The 24,652-nt window shown below is 43.4% G+C and overlaps 1 protein-coding gene across 1 annotated transcript in view; it reads right to left on the bottom strand.

Moving 5' to 3' along the window:
- Positions 1-10,548, bottom strand: part of PIK3R1 (phosphoinositide-3-kinase regulatory subunit 1) — a 38,707-nt gene extending 28,159 nt beyond the window's left edge. The window contains exon 1 of the mRNA XM_075269813.1: positions 9,998-10,548. Coding sequence (XP_075125914.1) covers positions 9,998-10,331 — 334 coding nt within the window. The 5' untranslated portion in view covers positions 10,332-10,548. The remainder of the gene's footprint in view (positions 1-9,997) is intronic.
- Positions 10,549-24,652: the final 14,104 nt, after the last annotated feature.

Below are 24,652 nucleotides of genomic sequence, written 5' to 3'. Positions count from 1 at the left end.
AAGACTTATTTCTCCGCCTGTTTCAGTGTTAAGATGGCCACCTGGCAGACCTCATAGTCAATGGGGTCCATCAGACTCAGTGTATAGGAGCTATTTTAGCAATCTGCCCAGCTGTTCTTATCCGATGGACCAGAACAGGTAGGCCGACACAAGTTTGACCCTATCATCAGGTGTATGACTACCTTAGGAGCACTCTCCATAATGCATAAGACTTGCAGCCTGCACTAAAGCCCTTCATAACTGCACATAATCTCTGGTAACCCTGTAAAACACCGGCTGCACCATCTACCTGTAAGAAACACCATCAAAGGGAATTCTGCAACATTATAGATTTAACTTCAGAAGGTAAAGAGCCGAGTCACGATGAGACAAGGCCAAACAGCATAAATGCCTGTAATTGAATGTTCTCTTCTGACATTTCACTGCGATCACAATTGTGGGGAGGGGGGGCATGGAGACCATGCCGTTTAACCCTTACTATGAAATACTAGCTCTTTCTCCATGAGAACATTCATTCTGTATATGGAGGTGCAGACCTTTCTGTACATATTTTGGAATTTTGAATTCTGACAAATTAAAGACATTAAAGTCTTGTTATAGTCTGCAAAAAGGAATTACCTAATGTATTATGGAAAGCAGATCCTGGCGGTTATTGGGTTGCAGCAACGCAAGGAGACCCTTTCACTATTAGTGGCACAGCAACTACCTGCTGACATTTAGGCCTACTCTTAAAGGGGTTATGCAGCAAAGTACAACAGGGTGCTCCAGTATATGTCTAGGTTCATTGGCTAAAAAGCTCCATGGATGGTCCGTACACTTGGCCATATAATGGAGTGCTATAAGGATCTGCAACTGTGCTCATCTCCACTATGGGCCTAAGGGCGGGTTCACACCAGCGCCCGGTCTCTGTTTTGCAGGTTTCTGTTTCCTGCCCGAGAAACTGGACAGAAGACTGAAACCTGCAGCCATTTTTGAAACCCATTAATCTGAATGGGTTTGGAAAGTGTTTGGCCATGAGCATTTTGTGATGTCCGCGGCGAAACCGGGTTTTTTTTTTACCGTTTCGCCTTCGCCACGGAGCGCACAAAACGCTCACAGCCAGACACGGTCTGCCAGGTTTCCATCTTCTGTCGGCAAAAGACGGAGACCTGAAAACGGAGATTGGGCACTGGTGTGAACCCGCCCTTACTGTATCCTCCAATCATATAGTGAGCCATAATGGAAATGATCTATTAAACGCCAAAGTCCACTATATAGTGCAGTTCGTGTATTATGATGAGTTATGGACCCATTAGTGTGGAATCCTGTGGGCATGGTATTACCATATTCATGACCCTGTAGAACGCTAGAAAAAAAAACAAAACAGAAAACACAGAATTAATATAGGATATCATCAAGCTTCCACATAGACTATGGTGTTACAGGAGGACGAGTAGTCAGGGCGCAATGCTATAAGTTACAGAATGAGAACAAATGCTGATAAGGTTCAGATGACGGGATCTGTAGAAAGTGGGGCACCCAACTATAAACCAGAACCGAGGTAGATAAGATAAGAAATCATGTATTACAGATTTGTGTCAGCACAGCACATTTCTCTGGGAACCTCCGCGACCATAAAGTCTAGCTGACATGTGCCATCAAGAGTCAGAGCCATTCCCAAGGAGAAAGAACTCTGTTCTCTAAACAAATCCTATATATTAAGCCTATGGACACTGGCCAAAACCAGATCAGCATATGTGATTGATTCCTTGACCACCTGTACTACAGACATCTGTTTAGGTTTTACATGGAGGTCAAAAGAAAAGTCACCGCAACAGAAACTGAAGGATCAGGATTGTGGTTGGAAAGTTCCTGCTACAGAACCAAATACACTACTAATGCATTTTCCAGGCCATCCTAGTCGATAATTCTCCATTGGTTACGGTTCTGCCATATTAGCTTCTTAAAGAAGACATGTCAATTGAATTACATCACTATAGACTGTGCAATGCAGTTTATAACAACTAACAGTCCACCCTTTATGGACGCCCCATTTCCCATACAAGTCTCTGCAACCAACAGGATTTAGGCCCGGTTCACATTTGCGTTCGGGCCATTCAGTTCCAGGAGAGAACATGGAGAGAAAAGTCCTACAAGCTGCACTTTTCACTCAACATTTTTCATGTGGAAACCACATGGACTCCATTATAGTCTATGGCATCCGCAGGTTTGCTAAGGTAACCGCATTTTATATGTGGATTAGGTTTCCCTTCCGGGGGGCTCACAAACGGAAAACCGAACGCAGATGTGAACCGGGCCTTAGCAATCCCCAAAGCAGACAAAACCTTGTTACAATCCCCTCCCCCAACGTTGACCCAGTCGCACCTATAACAATAACCACTTTATTTTTAAAGTCGCACTTTGCAGCCAGAAGAACCGGCTATCGTCTGAAATGTGTAACATGTAGAAGGTCAACACTTTCCAACATAGTAACCAACTTGCAATTTCTCACGGGATGACAGGAGGCTCTGGGCAGGCATGCTGTAGGCATCTCAGGTCACTGTCTATAGTATAATAATACACCCATCAAGGGCCTAGAATGGCATCGCTTTCACAGCACAACCACATTCTCCTCCAAACAAGTCTTGTCCCTTTGGTGTTAAGACTCAGGTCGATATTTTAGTATTTATAGATACTAGAAAGGCCTCTCTGGGTCGTGGCATTTGGACACTATTCAAACTGGCAGTACGGATGCGGTTTTACAAGACCTAAGAGATCTTGTAGGCTTATAGGTCCACCAGGTTTGTAGAATAGTAAAACTTGATGAAATACAACCATGTTGGATGCCGGTGTGAACAAAGCCTTCCGAATACGGAAACTGGGTTCTCTTTTGTTATTGGTAACAAGCCATACAACTGTTACACTGAAAGGTGCAATAAGATGACAGACGAGTGTCACAGTCTCTAAGGTGTCTGGTATTGTAGCTCTGTTCCGGCTCACATAAAGCCCATGCACAGGAAAGGTGCCACTTCCATCATACAACCCCTCAAGGACCAATACAAGGTGTTATCCAAGGAAACCAGTTACGCCATTGCAAACTGGGACCTGCAGTTCAGAAACCTGATCTTGCGGGCTGGTTCGGGCACCAGGTCACATGTCTGAGTCATACGTGGCATTTGTGCAGGGGTCTGGCTGACTCATTGTAAGATCTACGCCAGCCGCCCCCCTCCCCTTCTGTCTATGCATTAACCATGAGAAGAAGAAGGCTGGCTTAGCCATTACGAGAAATCAGTCTTCCACCCTGCAAGTCAGCAACATGGGGGTGGGGAGCTCCCAGAAACATGACCCAGTGTCAAAACCAGGCCGGAAGCGGAGGTTCCAAAACAGCAGGAACTGGTTCAATGCCCTGGATGGTCCCCTTAATTCTAAAGCCAGGCATATACATTAAAAATGCTCTTTCAGACAACCCCCTCCTTAATCCATGCTCAACCAGCTCAGCCTAGAGTCCATATGTTGTGAATAGGGAGAATGGAGGAAACTGCTGCCACTTTCCCGAGGAGACTTTTTTCCCTAAAGAATATAGGATTGTGTATGTTGGAATCCAACACGCTGAAACCTCTTTCTTGGAATGGTCATCTCAGTAATAAGGATTGGCGCACAATCACAGCTGCCTGGAAGTTACCAGATCTTGGCGATTGCTATGATCAGGGCTGTGGAGTTGGTAAGCAAAACCACCAACTCCAGACCCCTTCATTAATGCCCATTGTCAGACACTGTCACAGAAAAGTCAAACTAGAAACCTAATTGTAGAATATAAAAAAAAAAAAAAAAAGTTACTTCCAAACCGGAGTTTCAGTTGCCAACGTTTTTCTGCCTCCAACTCCAGAGCCCTGGCTATGATGGTCGCTGGACATTGCTATGAGGCTTGGCCCAATAATATTTCCAGCTGCAAATAACTTCCCTTAAATAATCTCTTTCCAGTCTGTTCACAGATTTTATAACTCAATTCAATCCAGAAAGAGCTTTATTAAAAAGAGAAGTTGCCACATTGAAGCTCTTACATTCTCCCTCGATCATCGATTTCCTGAGCGTCTCGAGCAGGACTGCACCGGCTCAGACAGGCTCTTTCTGGTATTGGATTACTGTGCAGCCTGGAGCTTAACCCTACAACTATGGACGCCTCTGCAACACAATGCCTAATGCATAGAGGGCTCTGCGTGCCGGGAATGAAGAGAAGCATTATTCTATACATGGCCCTGAAAACAACGGGGGAGAGTTAGAAAAACTTATGCAAAAGTGAAGCGGTCAGTCTGGCTGTTCCTGGTAACTATTCCCCAATTCTGATAAATCCTGCAGTTTGCAATCTGTGTCCTGCTTCGAGATGGATCTTTGCATGGTTAAGAGTCTGGTTATTGTAAAATGACAACTTTCTCAGACTTGTTACAAAATTCTGGGTTACATGAAAGTTGCTCTGACTTGGAGGCTGATGCAATGCACAAGTATAGAATCGCACATTTTGCAAATTCTCTGAAGGAAAAAAAAACAGCAAGGGACAAACCCGTCAGTGAGAAAATCCCTGCAAGGACAAACTGTACATTACTAGTCACCTGACCTATGTAGTGTTACCAGGAGTGTCCCAGCATATCAGGCTTACATGGCTATACAGACAAGAACTCCTCAATTCCACCCCTGACATTGACATTAGAGAAGGTCAATTTCTACAATACCATACAGGAGAAAACGCAAGTTTTTCGTTGCATGTATTACACAGAAAGCAGACAACGGAATGGCCGTTTTTTTTTTTTTTTTTTTTTTTTTTTACCCCTGACGTTTTCTCAAGGCCGATTCACAAGTTGGTTTCCCATGTATTAACTGCACTGAAACATTGTCTTGCTGCTTATACTTAAAGGGAATGTCCAGGACTATATAATATTGAGTGTTGTGACCTCTTCACCACTTACTAAGCATAGCGCTGTGCACTGTATAGTGGCTGAGCTTGGTATTGCAGCTCAGCCCTATTCATTTGAATGGGACTGAGCTTCAGCACTGTGACTAATTGACATGTCATTGCCTGAGAAGGGAAAGTAGAGCTCAATACCAAAGTCCCGGAGAAACCCTTTAAGGGGTACTGCTTGTATATTAGTTCGCCTTCCGGGTTTAATGCCACAATAGTAGTGGGGGCAAGTAGGACCACCAGGAAAAATGGCCAGTAAAATATGCAAGGCTAGGCAAACTCATGAGTCAGTCGAATGCTCCATTGGCCGAAAGCCATCTTTCCTGACCATGTCATGCAAATGCAAGCAAAATTGGCTGAACATGGAGTGAGTGGAGTATGCAGATTCTCATCCACTTATTTCACCCCCCCCCCCAAAAAAAAAAAAAAAAAAAAAGCAGTCATGTTGAAACCTAACCTCCTTAGCATCTGCCATCATGAGTATCAGAAGCCTCCATGCACATTAGATCAGCAAGGTAGGCCAAAATCTAATGTGTATGGCCAATGTCCAAATGCAAAGGTCACAGGGTGTGCAACCCATCTGTAGTCAACCATACACGTGTGATCCAGTCACATCCATGGTCCTCAACCTATACAATTACTGATCACCTACTATCTCAAGTGACTTGATCTCTGAAAATCTCAAGTCACAGATGTTGACAACTCCTATACATCCTGTGCTTAGTGCAAATGGCACATAAATGGCCTAAAAGCAACATTGCCAGACTTGCCAGGACTCACGTCTACTCCTATTTCAGCTCATGTCAGCAGTTCCTCATAGCAATGATGAAATGCAATGCTCTACTTCAATTAGGGGGAGAAAAAAAAAGGATAAGTTGCAAAAGTTTGGTAAACCAGCAAAATAGGCCTTAAAAGCAACATCTGCAAAGAAATGGCCACAGTGTCACCTGGCGGAGATGGGTGCTAGGGACTCTATTTCATTGGATGCCCAGCCAAAGAATACATGATGCAACTGGCAATTCTCCGACTCTTGTTGACTTAAAGGCTCCCATGATCTTCCAAGAAGCAATTCATTACCCTAACCAAACATTTCTGCAATAAGATGTTTCTCGAGTGCCAAGTATGATATCATAGTCTGTGCCGAGATTACTGGAGATTAAGTGTCACAAATCAGACCTCATCAAGTAATGTAACAAGCAGGTGACAGGTGCAGGTCTTAACTAGTCTGCGAGATGACATTTTGGGCAATTAAAGGGATTGTCTGGTATGTAAACTTTGCAATGAAAGGGTTAAAAAAAAAAAAAAAAAAAAAAATCAATACCCAGACTCCTTCAGCTCTAATGCCTGGGTCTGACCCACTCATCCTCAAATCCCACTCCACGCCAGAGAAAGCTACTCAGCCAATCACAAACCACAGTGACCACCCTCAGCCAATCACAGACCACAGTGACCACCCTCAGCCAATCACAGACCACAGTGACCACCCTCAGCCAATCACAGACCACCCTCAGCCAATCACAAACCACAGTGACCACCCTCAGCCACTCAGTTTCTGTATAGACCAGCAGGGTAGGAGGCATCAAAACTGGAGCAGAAGGTAAATCTGTAAAGTTGGGTAATACTTTTATTTTTTTACAACCCATTCTGAGCCTTTTGTTGCAAATTTTTACCTGCCAGACCGATTGTTTTGGATTATGCTTGCAAGTAAATACGGTATATTCTCAAAGTATGTCCTGGTTATTATATGTAGAAACCATAAGGATTCTGAGCGCTTGTCCCATTAGCTCTTATCCTCATTAACGCCTGTTAAGGGCTCATCGGAGATTTGGCAGAGGAAGGAAGATGATATCACTTTACTTCATTACTAGCAATTCACACAATGACACTTACCGGAGTAATCTGGGCCACAACCAAACTACATCCAGGGCGTATAGCCTTACTACTTTGGGATCAGATCATGGGGCGCACACCGTGCAATTCCATACAGACCAAGGCAATAGGATTTTAAAAAGTGTCCCTAAAGTTACTTTGTGCACAGAGCTAAGTATCTACTATACCCCTCAGAAACAGTAGTGGAAAGTAGCCTACCACCGCATGAACAAGCCAGAACACCTATGGATTAGCAATCCTTCTAATGTCAACATGTAATACCACATTCCACCTGCAGTGGCCACTAGCAGCAGCAACAATGGATTCTGAAACTGGACCAATCATGATTAGCTGATCACTGGGTACAGTACTAAAGGGAGGTCATGATGAAGCTTTAAGTAATAAGAAAGACCCCCATCTGGTAAAATAAGTATGGCACTACCCAAATCAGGACAAGTGTGCCCACAGAGTAAGGCCTTATTCAGATGACATTATACAGACTGCATTACAGTCACAAATCCTGTCCCATTCTCAACCCTTCGAGGGATCTAAAACGCTAGTTCAGGTCATTCGATTCAAGGTTGGACAAAACTTGCGGTCATAATATGGTCTGTACAATGTGGACACCAATGGCTTCCTGAGAAAGCCCTAGAACCTTGGGCACTCCATAAACCACCACATTGTCCTCTAGAAGGCAAAAATCCATGACCCTCCATATAAGATGTAGAGTACGGGTAACATATGGATGTATGGACCTGTGGTACAACTATGTTACAATTCAAGGTGAAATATTCCAAAAAATAAAATAAAGAACCATACAATCTCAACGCACAAATATCACCAAAAATCGATCACATTTCTACCACAAAATGTTACTATACCAAGGGAAGATTCTGTTGTAATTATATGAAACTTGACACAACAGGGACCTTACAATAGACTTGAACATGATCTTTTGTCCCTCCACAGACTCCTCCATGTGATTCCAGGCCAGTAGATGGCGCTTGCATCCCAAAAAGCAACTTCCCTGCATCATCTGCTCCCACTGTATATGGATTAGAAATGTACAAAAGCGAATAATGCAAAAATCTAAAAAAAAAAAAAAAAGGCGAGAAACTGAAAATTCTAAAAATGTTGCCAAGTCAGAGCAGCCAAAGACTTAAATCTGTGCAAATGAAAGCAAATGTCAATATCATGGCAACAAACTAACAAGTATGAATAGCAACAAAAAAAAATGCTACAATGTAACCACAAATCGTTGCTCTATTTTGTAAAACGCTCCAGGATGAAGAAACTGAAGCGAGAAAGGAATTTACTAATATTTATAAAACAGGCAAACATCAGATACGGGAGTTTACTGTAGTGTAAATGGAAACTTATGTATACACTATGCCGAGGACCATGCAGAGCATTGCGCAAGACTCAGCCCCTTATATGGCCCCCCAACAATGCAGACAGAGGATCTCCTCCGGCTAAAGCTGTGCTCTCAAACCATGCATGCAAATCTGCTCGCCAGAATACGCCTCAGCTTCATTTATACAGGGTTCTGGCACATGATGGCAATGCCAGTACTGAATAGGCTCTGCTACAGGACAGTTCTGCCAGCTTTGTGTGCAGGACAATAGGCGAGATCTACACGCAGCACAGGAAAGAGGAAGAAAAATCAATAGTCGACGACAGGAACTGACTGGGCTTCTTTGTGCACAAGCAGCAAATTCCAAAGCTTCACAGTCCACTTGGACTCAAGAATGTCTCGAACAATGAAGGCAGGGACAAGGAACAATCCTAATGGCAGAGATAGAGGGATAGGAGAGTACAGGAGGGGACAATGGTGAATGTACAGAGCTGGGGCCTGCCAGGGTCATGTGTCATGTAATGAGAGCTGGTACAAGGAACATGGGCACACTGTGCAATGATACGGGTACATTCCACCATGTTTGTAAACAGTCTGGCTAAATGGGTGATGGACATTGTATAAAAGGGGGGCTGATCACCCACCACGTACAGGGATGGCACCACAATACACAGAATCACATATAAAGGGGCACTGATACTGCACTCAATGAGGCCACGTATGGGGAGCTACAAGTACCAGCATGCACAGAATGAGGCCACGTATGGGGAGCTACAAGTACCAGCATGCACAGAATGAGGCCACGTATGGGGAGCTACAAGCACCAGCACGCACAGAATGAGGCCACGTATGGGGAGCTACAAGTACCAGCATGCAGAGAATGAGGCCATGTATGGGGAGCTACAAGTACCAGCATGCACAGAATGAGGCCACGTATGGGGAGCTACAAGTACCAGCATGCACAGAATAAGGCCACGTATGGGGAGCTACAAGCCCCAGCATGCACAGAATGAGGCCACGTATGGGGAGCTACAAGCCCCAGCATGCACAGAACGAGGCCACGTATGGGGAGCTACAAGCACCAGCACGCACAGAATGAGGCCACGTATGGGGAGCTACAAGCACCAGGCTGCAGGGGAGACACTGAAGCCATAGATCACTTGTAGCCATTGATGGACGGATGCCCCACCAATCTGCCCCTTAACAATGCAAGATTTTCACTGCGCCATAAGCTCCTTAAAAACTTTTCTTGTAGTATTTTGCAGATCTACATCACACAACCTAGTTCACACCTTCCAGATTTGCAACACTGTCACTTAACAGGAGTAATCCACAAACAATCTGCAGGATAACAGACAAAATGCAGATTTCAGATAATCTGCAGCACCAGAACCACAAAATCTCACCAGCTGCAGAATCTGCACAATGTGTGAATAGAGTCCAAGGAACAAAGTTATATTGCTAGTAAAGAGGCAGCAGCCAATACCGACCCATCTAGTAACACCTCGCTGACCATTGATGCATCGATAAGTGCTATATTAACCCTTACATTGCTACTTTGCATTCCCACTGGTAATCTGAGCCTAGAGATGCAAGGTACAAAAGTAAAGTAGCAATGTGCGGGTTGATATTGCAATGACTGATGCATCTATGGCTACTTTCAATGCAATTTTTGAACTAAATATTGGTTTAGAAAAACGCAGAGTGTGCACTTGCTCCAGTGGCATTCCCAGGCTGGACACGTACAGGGCAGCTCTGCAGACAGACAGGACAGGGGAGAAGTTTGGGAGCTGCACAGGAAGAAGGGGATCTGCATTCATGACACCGTGCACACTGCTCACCCTGTGCTTCTGCCCCCGCCTCTCCACGGGTTGCCCCAGGGGCCACGGGCAGGGGTCTCGGTGGCCGCGGTTTAGGCGTTGGGGGGCTGATCTTCTTCCGCCCGATATACTCCACGTAGGTGCCCGGGAAGTCGCCCCTCTCCCCGGTGTTCTCGTTGAAGCCGTTCAGCCAGCCGATCTGCTCGGGTCTGGCCTCGTTGCCCTCTCCACAGCCCAGGGCCAGCAGGGAGCCCCGGTTCACCGTCAGGATGTCCCCCACCCGCAGCTCCAGGTCCTCTTCCCTCTCCTTTTTATACGGGAACATGGCCCGGTACTGGTATCCCTCCGCGCTCATGCTGCTGCTGCCGGTTTCTGCAAAGCCACAAGCGGAGACTATTCGGTGCACTAAGGAGCCGGCTCGGCGCTCACACAGCCAAGGTACCCGGGGACTGCCTGGAGTCGGAAGCGCCGGAGCTTGCTCTCATTTCTGTCTCTTCCTCCTCCTCAGTCCCTCCGCTCCGTCTTCCTTCCTTCCTCGACGCCTCACACACACAGGAGCCGCTCACAGCACTGGGCGAGGGAGACGCAGGCAGCTGGCTGGGCGGGGCGTTCGGCTGCAGCACTGCGCAGGCGCCGTACGTCATTGTCGCTGTCCCACTTTACACCTCTGCCATTCAATAGTTCTAAGGCCGCCTCCTGATTGGTGGAGAGCGATATGACGTCACGGGGAGGAGGGCTCGCAGAAGCCATTTTTTAAATGGGCAGCAGGCTTGTTGCCATGTGCGTGTGAATTTACAGGGGAAGATTTCAGCGCTGCTCTGCGTTTACGAGTCCTGTGTGTGATCACGTCCTACATTGTAAAAGTTGTAGCCCCCCTTTTCTATTCTCCTAATATATGGACACCCTGCACTGGATATTACTATGCACATATTAGATATAAAAAGGAGGGGGGTCATGCAAGAAATCTGGGGGTCGGCCAGAGGTGAGGTGGTTGTCAGGGATCATGGGTGGAGTAGTGGGGGAGTGTTCTTGCTATGTAATAAATGCAGCTGCCTGCAGCTCCTTGCCTTTGCAGTGCACACTTTACAGCCTGACCTATTTTAAATTAAAAACTATCCAGTTATTGTTTCAATGTAAATCGATTCTGCACAATGAAGAGCTCAACTGCAGTGTGTGAACAAGCCCTAAAGCCAGATTTACACATTATCTGTCATATTGTCACCTCAGGATGTAACATGCCATATACTAGACATCTAGTGAACAGAAGGGATTGATAGATCACAAAATTATATATTTCATACAAAGAAAATTAAAAATACTGGTATATTTCATGCGGCAGATGGATCTTTGAGCACCAGGGGCTTATGCATCCCCTATAGCTACTCTCCTGTAATGCATTTGTATATAACAGTGATCCACAATTGCAGACAGTTGTGGAACCCGCAAAATACAGTCATGTGAATTGTTTAAAATCTCATCCAACTCACCACTACTGTAATCCACAGAAGGTTAGCTGCAAGCAATTCTGCAAAACTCGCAACATGTGGTCGGACCTTAAGAGGTGTTCTAGGGTAAATAGTGAAGTCAGGGGTGACAGCAGATGGTGGAGAAGTGTAAATATAATTAGATAGAGATATATATATCTCACAAAAACTCATCAAGGGACAGGCCAATAGTGTGCTAAGGCTCATGTGACCCATTGAGTCCAGTGATTGGATGCAGTAGTCACATGTGGGTTACTAATGACATAGCAGTGACATCATCAATGCTCACTGGCCCAGTAGTCTCGTGTGGCATTGATGGAGTCACTGCTATGCCACTAGTACCCCACATATGACTACTGGGCCAGCGATTAGTTTCAGCAGTCACATGGAACCTTGGCGCTTCTGGTTCAGCCAGTAATGGAACTGGGAATATTGTGGCACACAACGACAAAAATAAGACCAGGAGTAATAGATGACATTTTAAATCGCCTTCAGATTTCCCATTTACCTCCAGGGTAAACCTTTTAATCAAAGGTGGCCAGACAATATCTGCCAGACTTGCCACCCATGTAATTTGTCCAAAAGCGTTTGCCCAGGCCACCATCTTACTGCAAACGGTTGCGAAGGTTGAAATCCAAAATACTGAAATCATTTGTTCTCAAGAGCCCATCTCTTTAGGCTGACCGTGCATAAAATACCCATTTACCAAACACATACAATTACTGTATCTCTTCCAGTGACCCCATACTCAAGCACACTGTTATAAGTATGGACAAGGATGTAAGCTGCTGCCAGACATGTCTGACACAAGCTTATCTCCTTCATATCAAAGGATCAGACATGCTGAAATTAGACAGCCTTTTTCTTCACAGATGTCTGGAACAGTTGGAAGGCCTCATACACATTAGATGGTTGCCCATCCTACTGAAACGTGCAGCTTCTGCCAATGTGCATCTGATGTGTATGACCAGGTTTATTCCCTTATTCTTGTTGAGATCAAATGCACACTCACTAAAGAGTGTCTGGTGTCTGAGTTGTATGTCAACCTTTACGGATCAGTAAGTCTGACCGCTTGATACTCCACTATCAGTAAAGGCATATATGTGACATTAAATTTCAGGGCCCCAGCATAATACCTGCAGACTCCCGTGTAGTATAAAATAGAAATTGTGTCCTCATATTGGGAAGACACCTTATGTACCCCCCAAGGCTCCTGTGCCTAAGTGGTGAAGGGGTCAGTACAGTATGTCCTCTGCACAAAGATAGTCCAGACTAGGGGCTCTGTAGAAACTACACAATTGAATATGACATTGTTGCAGTATCCTCCATATCAGGTTAAGCTGTGCAGATAATAAGCACAAGGAGTGACAGCCCTTTCTAAGTAAAAGGAAAGAGTCATCGCTTTATTTATTAAAAGCAGATGACTTCTCTAAGGGCAGGTTCACACCAGCGCCCACTCTCCATTTTCAGGTTTCCGTCTTCTGCCGACAGAAGGAAACCTGGAATACTGTGTCCAGCCATGAGCGCCTGTGAGCGTTTTGTGCTCTCCGCGGCGAAGCCATTTTTTTTTTTTTAACCAGACACAAAGTCCTACATGTCCGACTGTGTCTGGTTTAAAAAAACAAACAAAAAAAAAAACAAAAAAAAAACTGTTTCGCTGCGGAGAGCACAAAACGCTCACAGGAGCTCACGTCCAGACACTTTCCAAACCCATTCCAATGAATGGGTTTGAAAAGTGACTGCAGGTTTCAGTCTGTCCAGTTTCTCGGACAGAAAACGGAAACCTGCAAAACGGACAACGGGCGCTGGTGTGAACCCTCCCTAATCTGTATATTCTGATTGGAGATTTTTTTTATTCTCTTTTCTGTACACTATTATGCAAGCAGCCATCTTGCCTGATCTTCTCCTTGCTCTGTTAACAGCATTTAGTGACATTATTTACAGCATAGGCAAGGCCATAGGCAGCAAATGTAGATTCCATTCACTGAGGCCTGTGAAGCCCTATTCAAATCTGCGTTGGGGTTTCAGTTCAAGGAGTCCGTGGAGACCTCCCAAACAGAAACCCATCCGCATAATAAAAGCTGTTACCTAAGGAAACCCGTGGACCCCATAGACTATAATTGGGTCCGTGTGATTTCCGCACGAAACATACGGAGAGAAAAATGCTGTTTGCTGGATTTTTCTCTCCGCTATATTTCATTATGTGACAAAGGCCTAAGAGTTTTTAAGATATGCTCTGTGCAGGAAGGGGGAATAGATAAGCTGTGCCATCTATTGTCAGTAGTGGATGCCAATCATGGGTCACAATGGGTGTTATCTGTGAGGTGTGAAGTTCTATTGTGATCCTATCAGTTTTGTTTGCGATTTAAATCAGGTCACTGCTGAAATGACAAAAGCTATACAATTACCAAGTGTGAGTCTGCCATAGCAGAATAATTGAGTTATGTAGATGGGGACAAAGAAAATTAAATTAACTCCTAATGTTAGTTATAAAAACTTGCTTAAAAAAATGCCATTTTTGGTGACATTCCCTTAAATGGTCAGAGCATACACAACAGGTAGGACATGTACAACTTGTGCAGTTCATAAAAGTTCATTAGGTAAGGGATCTATTTCTACCTTCAAAAGCAATTTCACACAGTTTAGTGGACTGAATCTAGTAGATTTCATGGCACACATGTAAGGACCCTCACATTGCCATAGCAGCCCCTCCATGCAGCTCCTGAGTGCCCCCTCTTAATTAAATCTCACATACATAGGGATTGTCTCACAAAATATCAGGTTCAGCCTAACCCAGATTTTTCTGGGGTTCGGCCAAACCCAAAATTTGGGAAGGGGGGGGGGGGATTGTCACACAAACTATAATTGCACTCTGAGCGTCTGTTCGAACCAAAGTATAATAAGTGGAGGCCGTGTATGGTTAAAAAAAAAAAAAAAAAAAAAAAAAGTGTTATTTACTTGTTCTGGGCTCCAACATTTCTCCTCGTGCTGCTCCGGCCTATAGAGAGAACGTCAGGTGGTCACGTAGAATATGAGTCTGTGTGCTACACGACCAATGTGACCATCTGACGTCATCTCTTGGTTGAAGGAGCACTGGGAGAAGTGTCGGAGCCCAGGACAGGTAAGTAACATTTATTTTTACTTCCCCACTACGATCGCCAATTATACTTTGATGGTCCAAAGAGCCTCAGAATATAATTGTAGTTTGTGGGCAACGAATTCCCACCTCCCCCCAATGGTAGTTAGTGGGATTGAACATTGTGCATACTCCTGGGGACAGTTGGACGTACCCCCCAGGGGTATGCGTACTGCTCCTTGAGAACTGCTGTTTTACACTCACACAGTGAGATTCAAGTGGACCCTAGACGAGACATTTTGGCAGCTTTCTAATCCTGTCGATTTTGAATGACAAATCTGGTAAATCTCAATTGTCTGGTCTTACTTTATAGCCTCTACAATATATGTTGGCTTAGTTTAGGCCTTTGTCCACTTCCCACAAAGTCACTTCTTTCTGCTAAACCACCCAATAAAAAAAAAAAAAAATTCATTGCTTTTCAGACAGTACTAAATGTGGTGTAAGGCATGTACTTATTTTTACAATTACATAGTAATTTTGGCAGAGGTTGGACCACCTTATACTAGTGCATCATTGACAGACTTACATGGACTCAGATTTGTTTTATATTGTTTTGCGTTCATTCTTTGCACAGATTACATCAGAATTCTGAAGATATTCCACTCTGCAAAAATAAATGGTACTATACAAAGATTATTAATACATTCACCCCCATTACCGGAAGTACCTGTGAGGCCTACGCAGTAGAGATAGATTGCCATCTTTACTTCGCATGTCTTGCAGTCACCACTAGGGTTGAGCGATCAGATCCCAATCGGCGATAGAGTAAATTTCACGATTGGATTCCGATCCCGCCTAAAAAAAGAAGATCGGGAACGGAATTCCGATCTACTCTTCTGTTTCCTCCCTACTGTGCCGTATACTGGACTCTGCTACAGCTCCATTACTTTACATTGACTTGTCTAACTACTTTTCTGCTTCGTCCCTGCTTTACCGTATACTCAGCAGGGACTAGAGTTGATTCGAATACTAGATTTGAATACCTTGCTCCATAGGAATGCATATTAGAGGCCGGCATTTAACCCCTTGCTGTATGGCCGTTCCCATGCATTCCTATAGGAGCATGGTTTTTGAAACTCTAGTTTCGAATAGTATTCACTCATCTCTAGCAGGGACGAAGCAGAAGAGTAGATAGACAAGTCAATGTACAGTAATGGAGATGTAGCAGAGCTGAGTATACAGTAAAGCAGGGACAAAGCAAAAGAGTAGCCAAGCACAACTCGTGGCATCCCTACTTGGAGAAGCTGGGATCTTGAGTTATGCGAAAAGTGGCGTTTCCCATAGAGATTCTCTGTGTAGTGATTAAAAAGCAATGTTTTATGGCCATTTAAGTGTTCCCTTGCTCTTTCTATGCATTATAAAGAACATGTATTTTTTGGTAACTTTTCATAGTTTTTGAAAGATCTTAAAAAAATAAATAAAATCCCATTGACTTGCATTAGGATCGGAATTGGGATCGGCTGAAAAGTGATCGAAAATCGGATCTTAAAAATGATCCTGAAATTTCAAGATCGGCTCAACCCTAGTCACCACCGGACTGTGCAAGCACTTCCAGAGGAGGAGTTGTTCCAGGACAAAGGAAGACACACAAGTATTGATGGGGTTGGGGGGAGGGAGTACTTGTGACTTTCCACTTTAGAAGCGGTGAAACCGTTCCAGAGATTCAGGTAATTACACATTTTTTAATAGAAGTAAATTAGAAGGTAAGCAGGGGGAGGAGGTTTAGTTTATAATTCATAGTTTATCCCGGACAACCCCTTTAATATATGTGTATGGGGTGCCCCATCTCTATCCAAATAGAAGTTCGGGATAAAAAGGATTGGGCATATGTTGGATTTCTATATACCCGATTTTTTCTGGGATTTTAACTTAAGTGACCCTATATTCTCACATGAAAGAATTCTCTAGAGGTTCCTAGAAGAGACTTAAAGTGTACCTCCAGTTGTATATAACTTTTCATAAATGGATAGTGCATTTAAATATATCTTATTGAGAAGATGGTTTCCCTCACCACTTAAGGCTAGGTTCACATCTGCGTTCGATGATTGTTTGGGGATTCTGTCCACCATTCCACTTGAAAATTTGTTTGCTTATCTTTTGTAATCCCTCCTCCCTCCATAGACTAATATAGAATCTATAACTGCCTGAAAAGTAGAGGAATCATTTCTTAAAGGGTTGTCCAGGCAAAAAATGGATAATCCTTTTAATATTTAAATCTGCCGAGACAGTAAAAAAGAAGAAAAAAAACAAAACAAAAAAAACAAAACACTGTTCCCGTTGCTCCGGTGTTCTCCCGCACCTCTTGGGTTCTATTGCTTCGGCAGCATCTCCCAGGTCCTTTTCCGGAGTTGTGCTGAAACCTCTGATTGGCCTCAGTAGTCATGTGCCTCAGGAAGAGAACCTGTGATGTCATAGGTAATGACAATCAGGCCCTTCGTTGACCGCTGAGGCCAATCTGTGGCTTCAGCACAATTCCGGAAGATGCCGCCAGAGAAGAAGAACTGGGAGGTTCGGGAGGTCACCGGAGACACGTGACTATGCTTTTTTTTTCCCATTCACTGCCCCCAGCAGATTTCAATGCTAAAAGTGTTGTCCATTTTTGCCCGATAACCCCTTTAGATATAATATTTAATAAGGTATACGGTAATACCAAGTTTTTTTAGTTTGTTTTTTTTATAGACCACTTTTCATAAATGAGTACTATTGGTTAATATAAGTAAAGATACACTTTAAAGGAGCTCTATCATTGCTAAAACATGTTTTCAGCTACTCATATGCCTGAATAGCCTTTAAAGAGGTTATATGGTGCTGCCACCAGCTTTTCCAAAAAAAATAAAAAAAATAACGGTAAAGCTACTATGGGCCAGCGAGCACCCCCGCATCATACCTCCTTCACGCCCCTCCATGGTTTGTGCTGTGTTATGCTGTAACCATCTACATCCAATCTCTCTCCAGTCTCTTTGGAAAAACTGGTGGCAGCACCTGATTTTTTTTTTTTTTTTTTTTTTTTTTAAGGCTATTCAGGCATATGAGTAGCTCAAAATACGTTTTTGCAATGACAGAGCCCCTTTAAGACCCTATTAGACAGATTTTACAGGCAAGATTTGTGAACAAATGCTCATACATGTGCCCAATCCAGATAATCAGCCTGTCTAGTGCCACCGATCACCCGATAAATGAGTATTCTAGCTATCTCTCCCAACTGAGAACACATGCACATGGGTGAGTGTACAGTGAATGAGGAATACATGATCTATGGCCGGCTTTAAGGGTGTTATGCCCATCATCCTTTGATCATTCACCTATAGGGGTTTAGGTACTTTTAAAACCTGCCATAGGAGGACCAGTGGATGGTCACTAATTCTTCTGAAGCCTCCCTTGTAGCCTTTATCACCTTTATTCCCTTTCTAACCTATTAGGTCTTTGGATGGAGTTCTGTAGCAGAGTAACCAGATGTCTACTGACTTTGGAATAATTCTGCCATATAATCTAGACAATGATTAAGATAATTTAATGTAATGCCAACAAATCACATGCCCTATTATCTCCACTTATCTGCGGACGCTCCACTTCAAGGACATAACTGCACCATTAACAGAGTCCTCTCCATCTCTCTTGCTATCCTGGGTTAATTATTTATATGTATTAGCAGAGCTTCTATGTGGGCAGATGTGTGGAGGGGTAAAATTAGGGTTTGGTCTCATTTTGGGCTCCGAGTACTTGTTAATGGCAACCCTAGGATTGATCCAATTAAAAGTATATGTATACACACACACATTTAATCCTGAACTGGTTTTAGTTGTGTGTGCGCGCTTACGGGCAACAATTATTATTATCACTGTGACCTAAGGCTAAGGTCTTTTTGGCGACTGCAGAAACACAACAGAAAAACGATGCATTTTACACGGCCAGCAGAGTAAAAGATTCTGGCTAATATCATCCACACATTGTGGAAACAAATGCTGCAGTAAATTTGCACCCAGTTTAGGGTTCCCTTTAAATACGATCGGTAAAATCTAATACTAGAAGCAGCCATTGGGCTGATCAGGAGCAGCCTACACCATGGCTATATTATGTCTGTATGACGTTTGTACCTTAGTTACTGGTAGGCCAGGTATCTGGCAGCAAAAGTGTATTTATACCGGAAACAACTTGATACCAAAGGGTTAACCACAATACAGCCAATGTGCTATAAAATAAATCCCAGGGCACAATAACTAATATTTAGTGTACACAACCAACCTGCAATGTCACTATACTAAATCCCAGGAAATGAAGTAATAGAAAAGATAGTTAATATTTACATGGCTGGTATAGTGTAATGCTCTGCTTCCGACGCGTTTCGTAATAGGGTTTCTTTGCTTAGAACCAGATACAACCAGGTGTATGTGTGTAGCAGAGCTGACATTCGCTAGGTTCACGTCTGTGTTGGGGTTTCTTTTCTTTAGGTCCATTTTGGGACACAATAAACGGAAACCCAATATGCTTAGAAAGTGGTTACCTGTGGAAACAAGCAGACCACATTGAGTCCACTGGGGTTTCTGCCCAAAATATGTGGAAAAGTAAAGTCCTGCTTGTAGTAATTTTCTCAAGCGGAATGGGGAACAGAATCCCCAAACACCCAACACAGATGTGAACCAAGCCTTAGTCATTTAGCAGCATTCACTGTGAAACTCTTATTTTATGCTACTCCAAGGAATTGTATATATACTCCCTATACTTATATCCTAGTAGGGTATGTAAACCTCAGAGGGGAAGTCCATTGGATGGTCCATTAGAGCAGCCCATACACGTGTCAACTACTTTATTTCAGTATGTGGCATCCTCACCACTATACTCCTCTGCCTCCATCATGTCAGCAATATAGTAGATGACCCAAAGCTCAAGGTCTTTCCTTCATACTCTACATGGAGATTAAGCAAAATTTGGATTAAAAAAAAAAAAAAAAAATCATCTAACATACCATGTGCCACATTTAAGTGTTTTACACTTTTCGCAAATTGTAAAAAAAAAAAAAAGGGGGCATAACCATGCAGGAACAGGGCAGGGGTCCAAGTTGCAACTGTAGGTTAAAAATGCACAAGAACTTTTAGGCCAGGGCCCCATGGGTCGGAAACGCCACAATTTGCCTGTGGCAGAAACGCCGTGGTAAAAATTGTGGCGTTTTACAGTAATTGCAAAGTGGATGGGTTTCATGCGAGTCCCATGCCCACTTTGCGGTAAAAACCGCAGCACGGACACGCTGTGTTTCCAAAACCGGTTGCAGTATGTCAATTATTTCTACAGAAAAGCCAGCGGCTTCCCCGTAGATGTAATGGTAAAGTCCGCGGACTAAAACGCTGCAAGCTTTCTGTTAAGAACCCTGCGGGAAGAACTGTGGAAGAAGCCGTGGGGCCTTAGCCTTAAACCAACTGGTAGTGTGATGTTAGACTTAAATCTTGCACAGTCCAAGACTGTCTAGTATAAAGTTGCATTGTCTTATTACAGATACTTTCAGGAAATCTGCCCATTATATGGAACTCAGATACATTAATGGCAAGTATTGTGCCCTGTACTTCAAAAAGAGGACTCAAGCTTTTGGGATAATTGTTGCAACTTTTCCATTCTCTGAAAGGAGGTAGTAAAATTTATGTTCTTGACCTTTGCTAGTATGAATTACACCAGATTAATTTTTTATTTTTTTCTAAAATCACAAGTTCCAAAAATTATTATCCAGTATGAGGGTTGAGTAGAAAGTTGCATTTTTCAGGACAGTAGTCTTCGAAGCACCAGGTTTACCATCCATTTCATAAATCTGTCACAGATTGCAAAATCTAGAAAATTTTTAGAAATTATCCTCATGATATCCCCTCTTCCCCCAGGGCAGGATTACTAATGAAAATGTAACAGAATTCTGGAATAAATTAAAATAAGCAGCTTACACTCCTACATTATAGTTTGGGTGAAGGCACTGGCAGAGATTTTGCACAGGGCCGAAGAGATTCTAGTTTTGTCTCAGTAACGTGCTCCAAAAAATGCACCAAAATTTTGGTTTTTTTGCAGGAAACTAAGCCAAATAATAGGTGGTATATACAGACTGGATTTGCCTTCTTATCCAGCATCAGTTATTGTGATAAATTTGGCACATTTTTAGTTTAGTGATTTGCATCAGTAATTGTGCGCCTGAGCCAAGATTGGGTCAAAAATACAAAAAGTGCAAATTTTTCCTTTGTATCTTACACCTCCGTAGACTCCAGAACTGGATCATAATCACTTCATATAATGGACCCAAATACTGACGAGACAGTTTTAGTAAATATGGCATTAGGACATTGTTAAATGCCAGATTATCTGAATTTCCCATGGATCCTAGAAATGTTAGTGTATATTCAGCCCATTTCTAGATCCCGCACTTGTCCACATATAACCTCGGTTATGTCACCTCTTAATTCAGCAAAGCAGATTGGCGGCAGACCAGAGTTCCTGGCAACTCCAGCTACAGAGAATGAACCATACGTTCCTGCTAATGCCTCAGGTATATGGATTAATGAATGTTTCCTCTGGTGCTGTACGATCGCTTTGTGCTGAAAAGCCTCATGAATGCTGAATAGTTTCCATTTTGGATCCACTAGTAAGATCCAGTGTTTAATGCGCCATTGAAGTCTTTAATTAAAAATTGTTTCTACAACATTCCAACTTTATCTGGCTCATTGTAGTGGGCTTCTGGGCTGAGGCTCGCAGAGTCGCTGCCAGATGGAATCCATGCCAAGCTAAGCAAGGTTTGGAGGAGATTCATGTGGCAATTTATCTTGAGGGAATTTAGTATATTCCAAGAACGAGCACAATGCTCACAAAGGTTTGCAAGATATTATATAAAACCTTTCAGGTCTGAGACAACAGAGGGCCCCTGTGTAATGTGTGTGGCCCCCTCGCACATGGTATGCATACTGTATAAGCATCAGTTTCTTAGCACGATGCACATGCCACTAATACACTGGACACAACACACGCTAAGGCCGACTTCATTGGGGTCAAAGGAGTTCACCACCTAAATTTTTATGGTGCATCTTGGGCCATTCATATGCCAGAAGTTGAAACTTATGCCAACTAGGAAATGCCAGTTTTATGTTAAATTGTAAGTTGGGGTATTTACTTTATATATAAAATATACAAAACTAGAATACATGTGGAACAACTTTGATCCATAGCCCATGTCTGGGCCACTTCTCTTTCTGCACACTGCTTGACACTTTAAAGGGGCTCCATCACTGGGAAAAGTCATTTGTAACTAATCACATCCTTGCATAGGCTTTAGAAAGGCTATTCCACACCTACCTTTAGTATGTAAATTGCCTCAGTAGTTTCTGAATAAGTCCGCTTTTATTAATATGCTAATGAGCTTCCAGCCAGCACAGGAAGTTCCCAGCAGCCTCCTCTCTGCTATTATCTCCAATGTGTGTGAGGCAAACAGGAAGCTGAGTCATCATCATCAGCAGCCTGTGCATAGGAAACAGGAGAGGAGTGCACGATGTATCGTACAACAGTCTAACGCTAGGTTCACACCTGCGTTCTACTCTCCGTTCTGTGCTTTCTGTCTTCTGCATGCCAGAAGACAGAAAGCACAGACCGGGTCCAGCCGTGTGCGCCGGTGAGAGTTTTATGCTCTCCACCGCAAAACCGGATTTTTTTTTATCCGGACACAGTACTGCATGTCGGACTGTGTCCGGATTATAAAACCCGGTTTCGCGGCGGAGAGCTTAAAACGCTCACCGACGCTCACGGCCGGACATCTTTCTCACCCGATCAAATGAAAGAGTCCTGCAGGTTTCCGTCTCCTGCTCTGTTTTATGCAGGAAACTGAAACCTGCAGTACGGAGAGGAGACCGCAGATGTGAACGAGCCCTAATTAGCATATCAATAAAAACGGACTTATTCAGAAACCACTGAGGCAATTTACATACTAAAGATCGGTGTGGAATAGACTTTCTAAAGGCTATGCAAGGTTGTGCTTAGTTAAAAATGACTTTTCCTAGTGATAGAGCCCCTTTAAGAAAAAAGTAGGACAGGACAAGATGGGCTTGGGCAAGGACAGCTTTGTGCTCGACCTGAAATGTATACCAGATTTCAATCTTGGCACATAGGACGACTTGTGCCAAGTGAGGGCGGGTTTCACACCTGCGCCCGATTTCCGCTTTGTGGGTTTCCATCTTCTGCCCGAGAAGCTGGACAGGAGACGGAAACCCAGCAGTCAGTGTCCGCCCATGAGCGTCTTCTAGTCTCCATGCTGAAAGTTTTTTTTGTTTTTTTTTAACCGGACACAAAGTCCTGCATGTCCGACTGTCTGGTTAAAAAAAAACAAAAAAAAACTGGTTTCGCCAAATCGATTTGGGACACTAAACCTTCCAAAGGTCCTTATGAAATGGGAGTTTAGAATCTCAAATTGCTTGATCTTGAAGCCATACCTGTCCAAGCTCATCTGTTGTGGTCCCAGAGCCTGCACAATTATTCAGTGAAGCAGAAGACGTACACCCTAACTTTTCTGCACATACATTTGAAGTATGGCACATGCGTACTGAAGCCAGGTTCTTCTACTCTGAATTCATTGAAGAACTACACAGGGACTAAGGCCCAGTTCACATCTGCATTTGGGGATTCCGCTAAGGGACCCCCCCCTTCCCAAAACGAAAACCTATATGTAGTAAAAAAAAAAAAAAAAAAAAAAAAAAAAAAGCAGTTACCTAAAGGAAACCCGCAGACCCCATAGACTAATGTGTGGTTTCTGATTGGTGTCCACATGAAACATGTGAAGTAAAGAATCCTGTGCGCAGAGCTTTTCTCTCTGCATGTTTAGTGTGGAAACCACACAGACCAGCTAGGGTGCATGTCTTCTGCTTCACTGAAGAACTGTGCAGGCACCAGGACCACAAGAAATGAGTCTGGTCAGGTATGGCTTCAAGATCGGGCAATTTGAGATTCTAAACTCCCAAACCCGAACATGTGAACCGGGCCAAAAGCAGCAGGGAGAGTACAAAGTCATTGCGGACACAGATGGCTTTAAAAACAGGGCAATTTAGAAAACCAAACCCCTTGTTCCATAAGGACTTGTGGGTGGTTTAGTGTCCCAAATCGCCCTCACAGGTTGCATTTAAATTCTATGCAACCACCTAGGTTTTCTTTATCTTTTTCGGAGAAAGGTTGGGCGACTACAATATACGGGTTGGTGTAGTCCCATCTGATACTATTGTGTCCCCTTACATAACTAATGTCGGAGGTGTCTGGCATCTACTCATTAACGTCTGTACACATAATCCAATGTAGCAATGCCAAACTAGCATGTAAAGTGCAATAAAATATGTCATGTGCGAGCCAAAAATCATTAATTGTCCATTTAGTAATTCTTTTTTGTTTTAATATCCTTAAACCTTTCCATATGAGACTATATAGTCATTAAATATGATGGATTATATTATTTAGGAATTTTATGGGACAGCCTAGCCTCTCAGCAATTTGCCTAAGGCCTAAAGCTAGATTGAACACATGATAAGCTGCACAAGCGAGGCAATGGCCCATTGTTAGAGCGTGTTGGGTATCACTTTAATTAGGAGGAGGTTCTATTGTACCTGTCTCGTAGATACTCTATACCACAAGTGGATTTAGGCAGGCTAAACTAAAGCCGCCCATACAGTTTAGACCGGTGAAGGAGTTTGTCTGGCAACTGACAGCCATCTTACCCAGCTCTGCCACAAACATGAATGCTCAGCCCGAGAAAAACAGGATAGGACAAATGAAATGTAACTGCTTCTCCTGACATGTGCGGTCAGTAGGTCCCCATACACATTAGATGGGATGTCAGACTGGAATGAATAGGGTCCACCAGTAAACTTCATTTTGGGAGCCCATTATACAACTACATGCAAATATCACAGATTCCTAAAATGTCACCAATATGCTGGAAATATATTTTTCAGTAGTATCTTGCTGCTTAACCCTGATCTTTTTCTATCCTTGGGTCCTATCCATAGCTTCTGTCTTCTACTTGAACTAGGGCCCCTATAACTTAGCCAGGGATATGTGCCC

Source organism: Leptodactylus fuscus, chromosome 1, assembly GCF_031893055.1.
Source record: "Leptodactylus fuscus isolate aLepFus1 chromosome 1, aLepFus1.hap2, whole genome shotgun sequence".
In the NCBI taxonomy this organism is placed as follows: domain Eukaryota; kingdom Metazoa; phylum Chordata; class Amphibia; order Anura; family Leptodactylidae; genus Leptodactylus; species Leptodactylus fuscus.
This window is presented reverse-complemented; position numbering and strand designations above follow the sequence as displayed.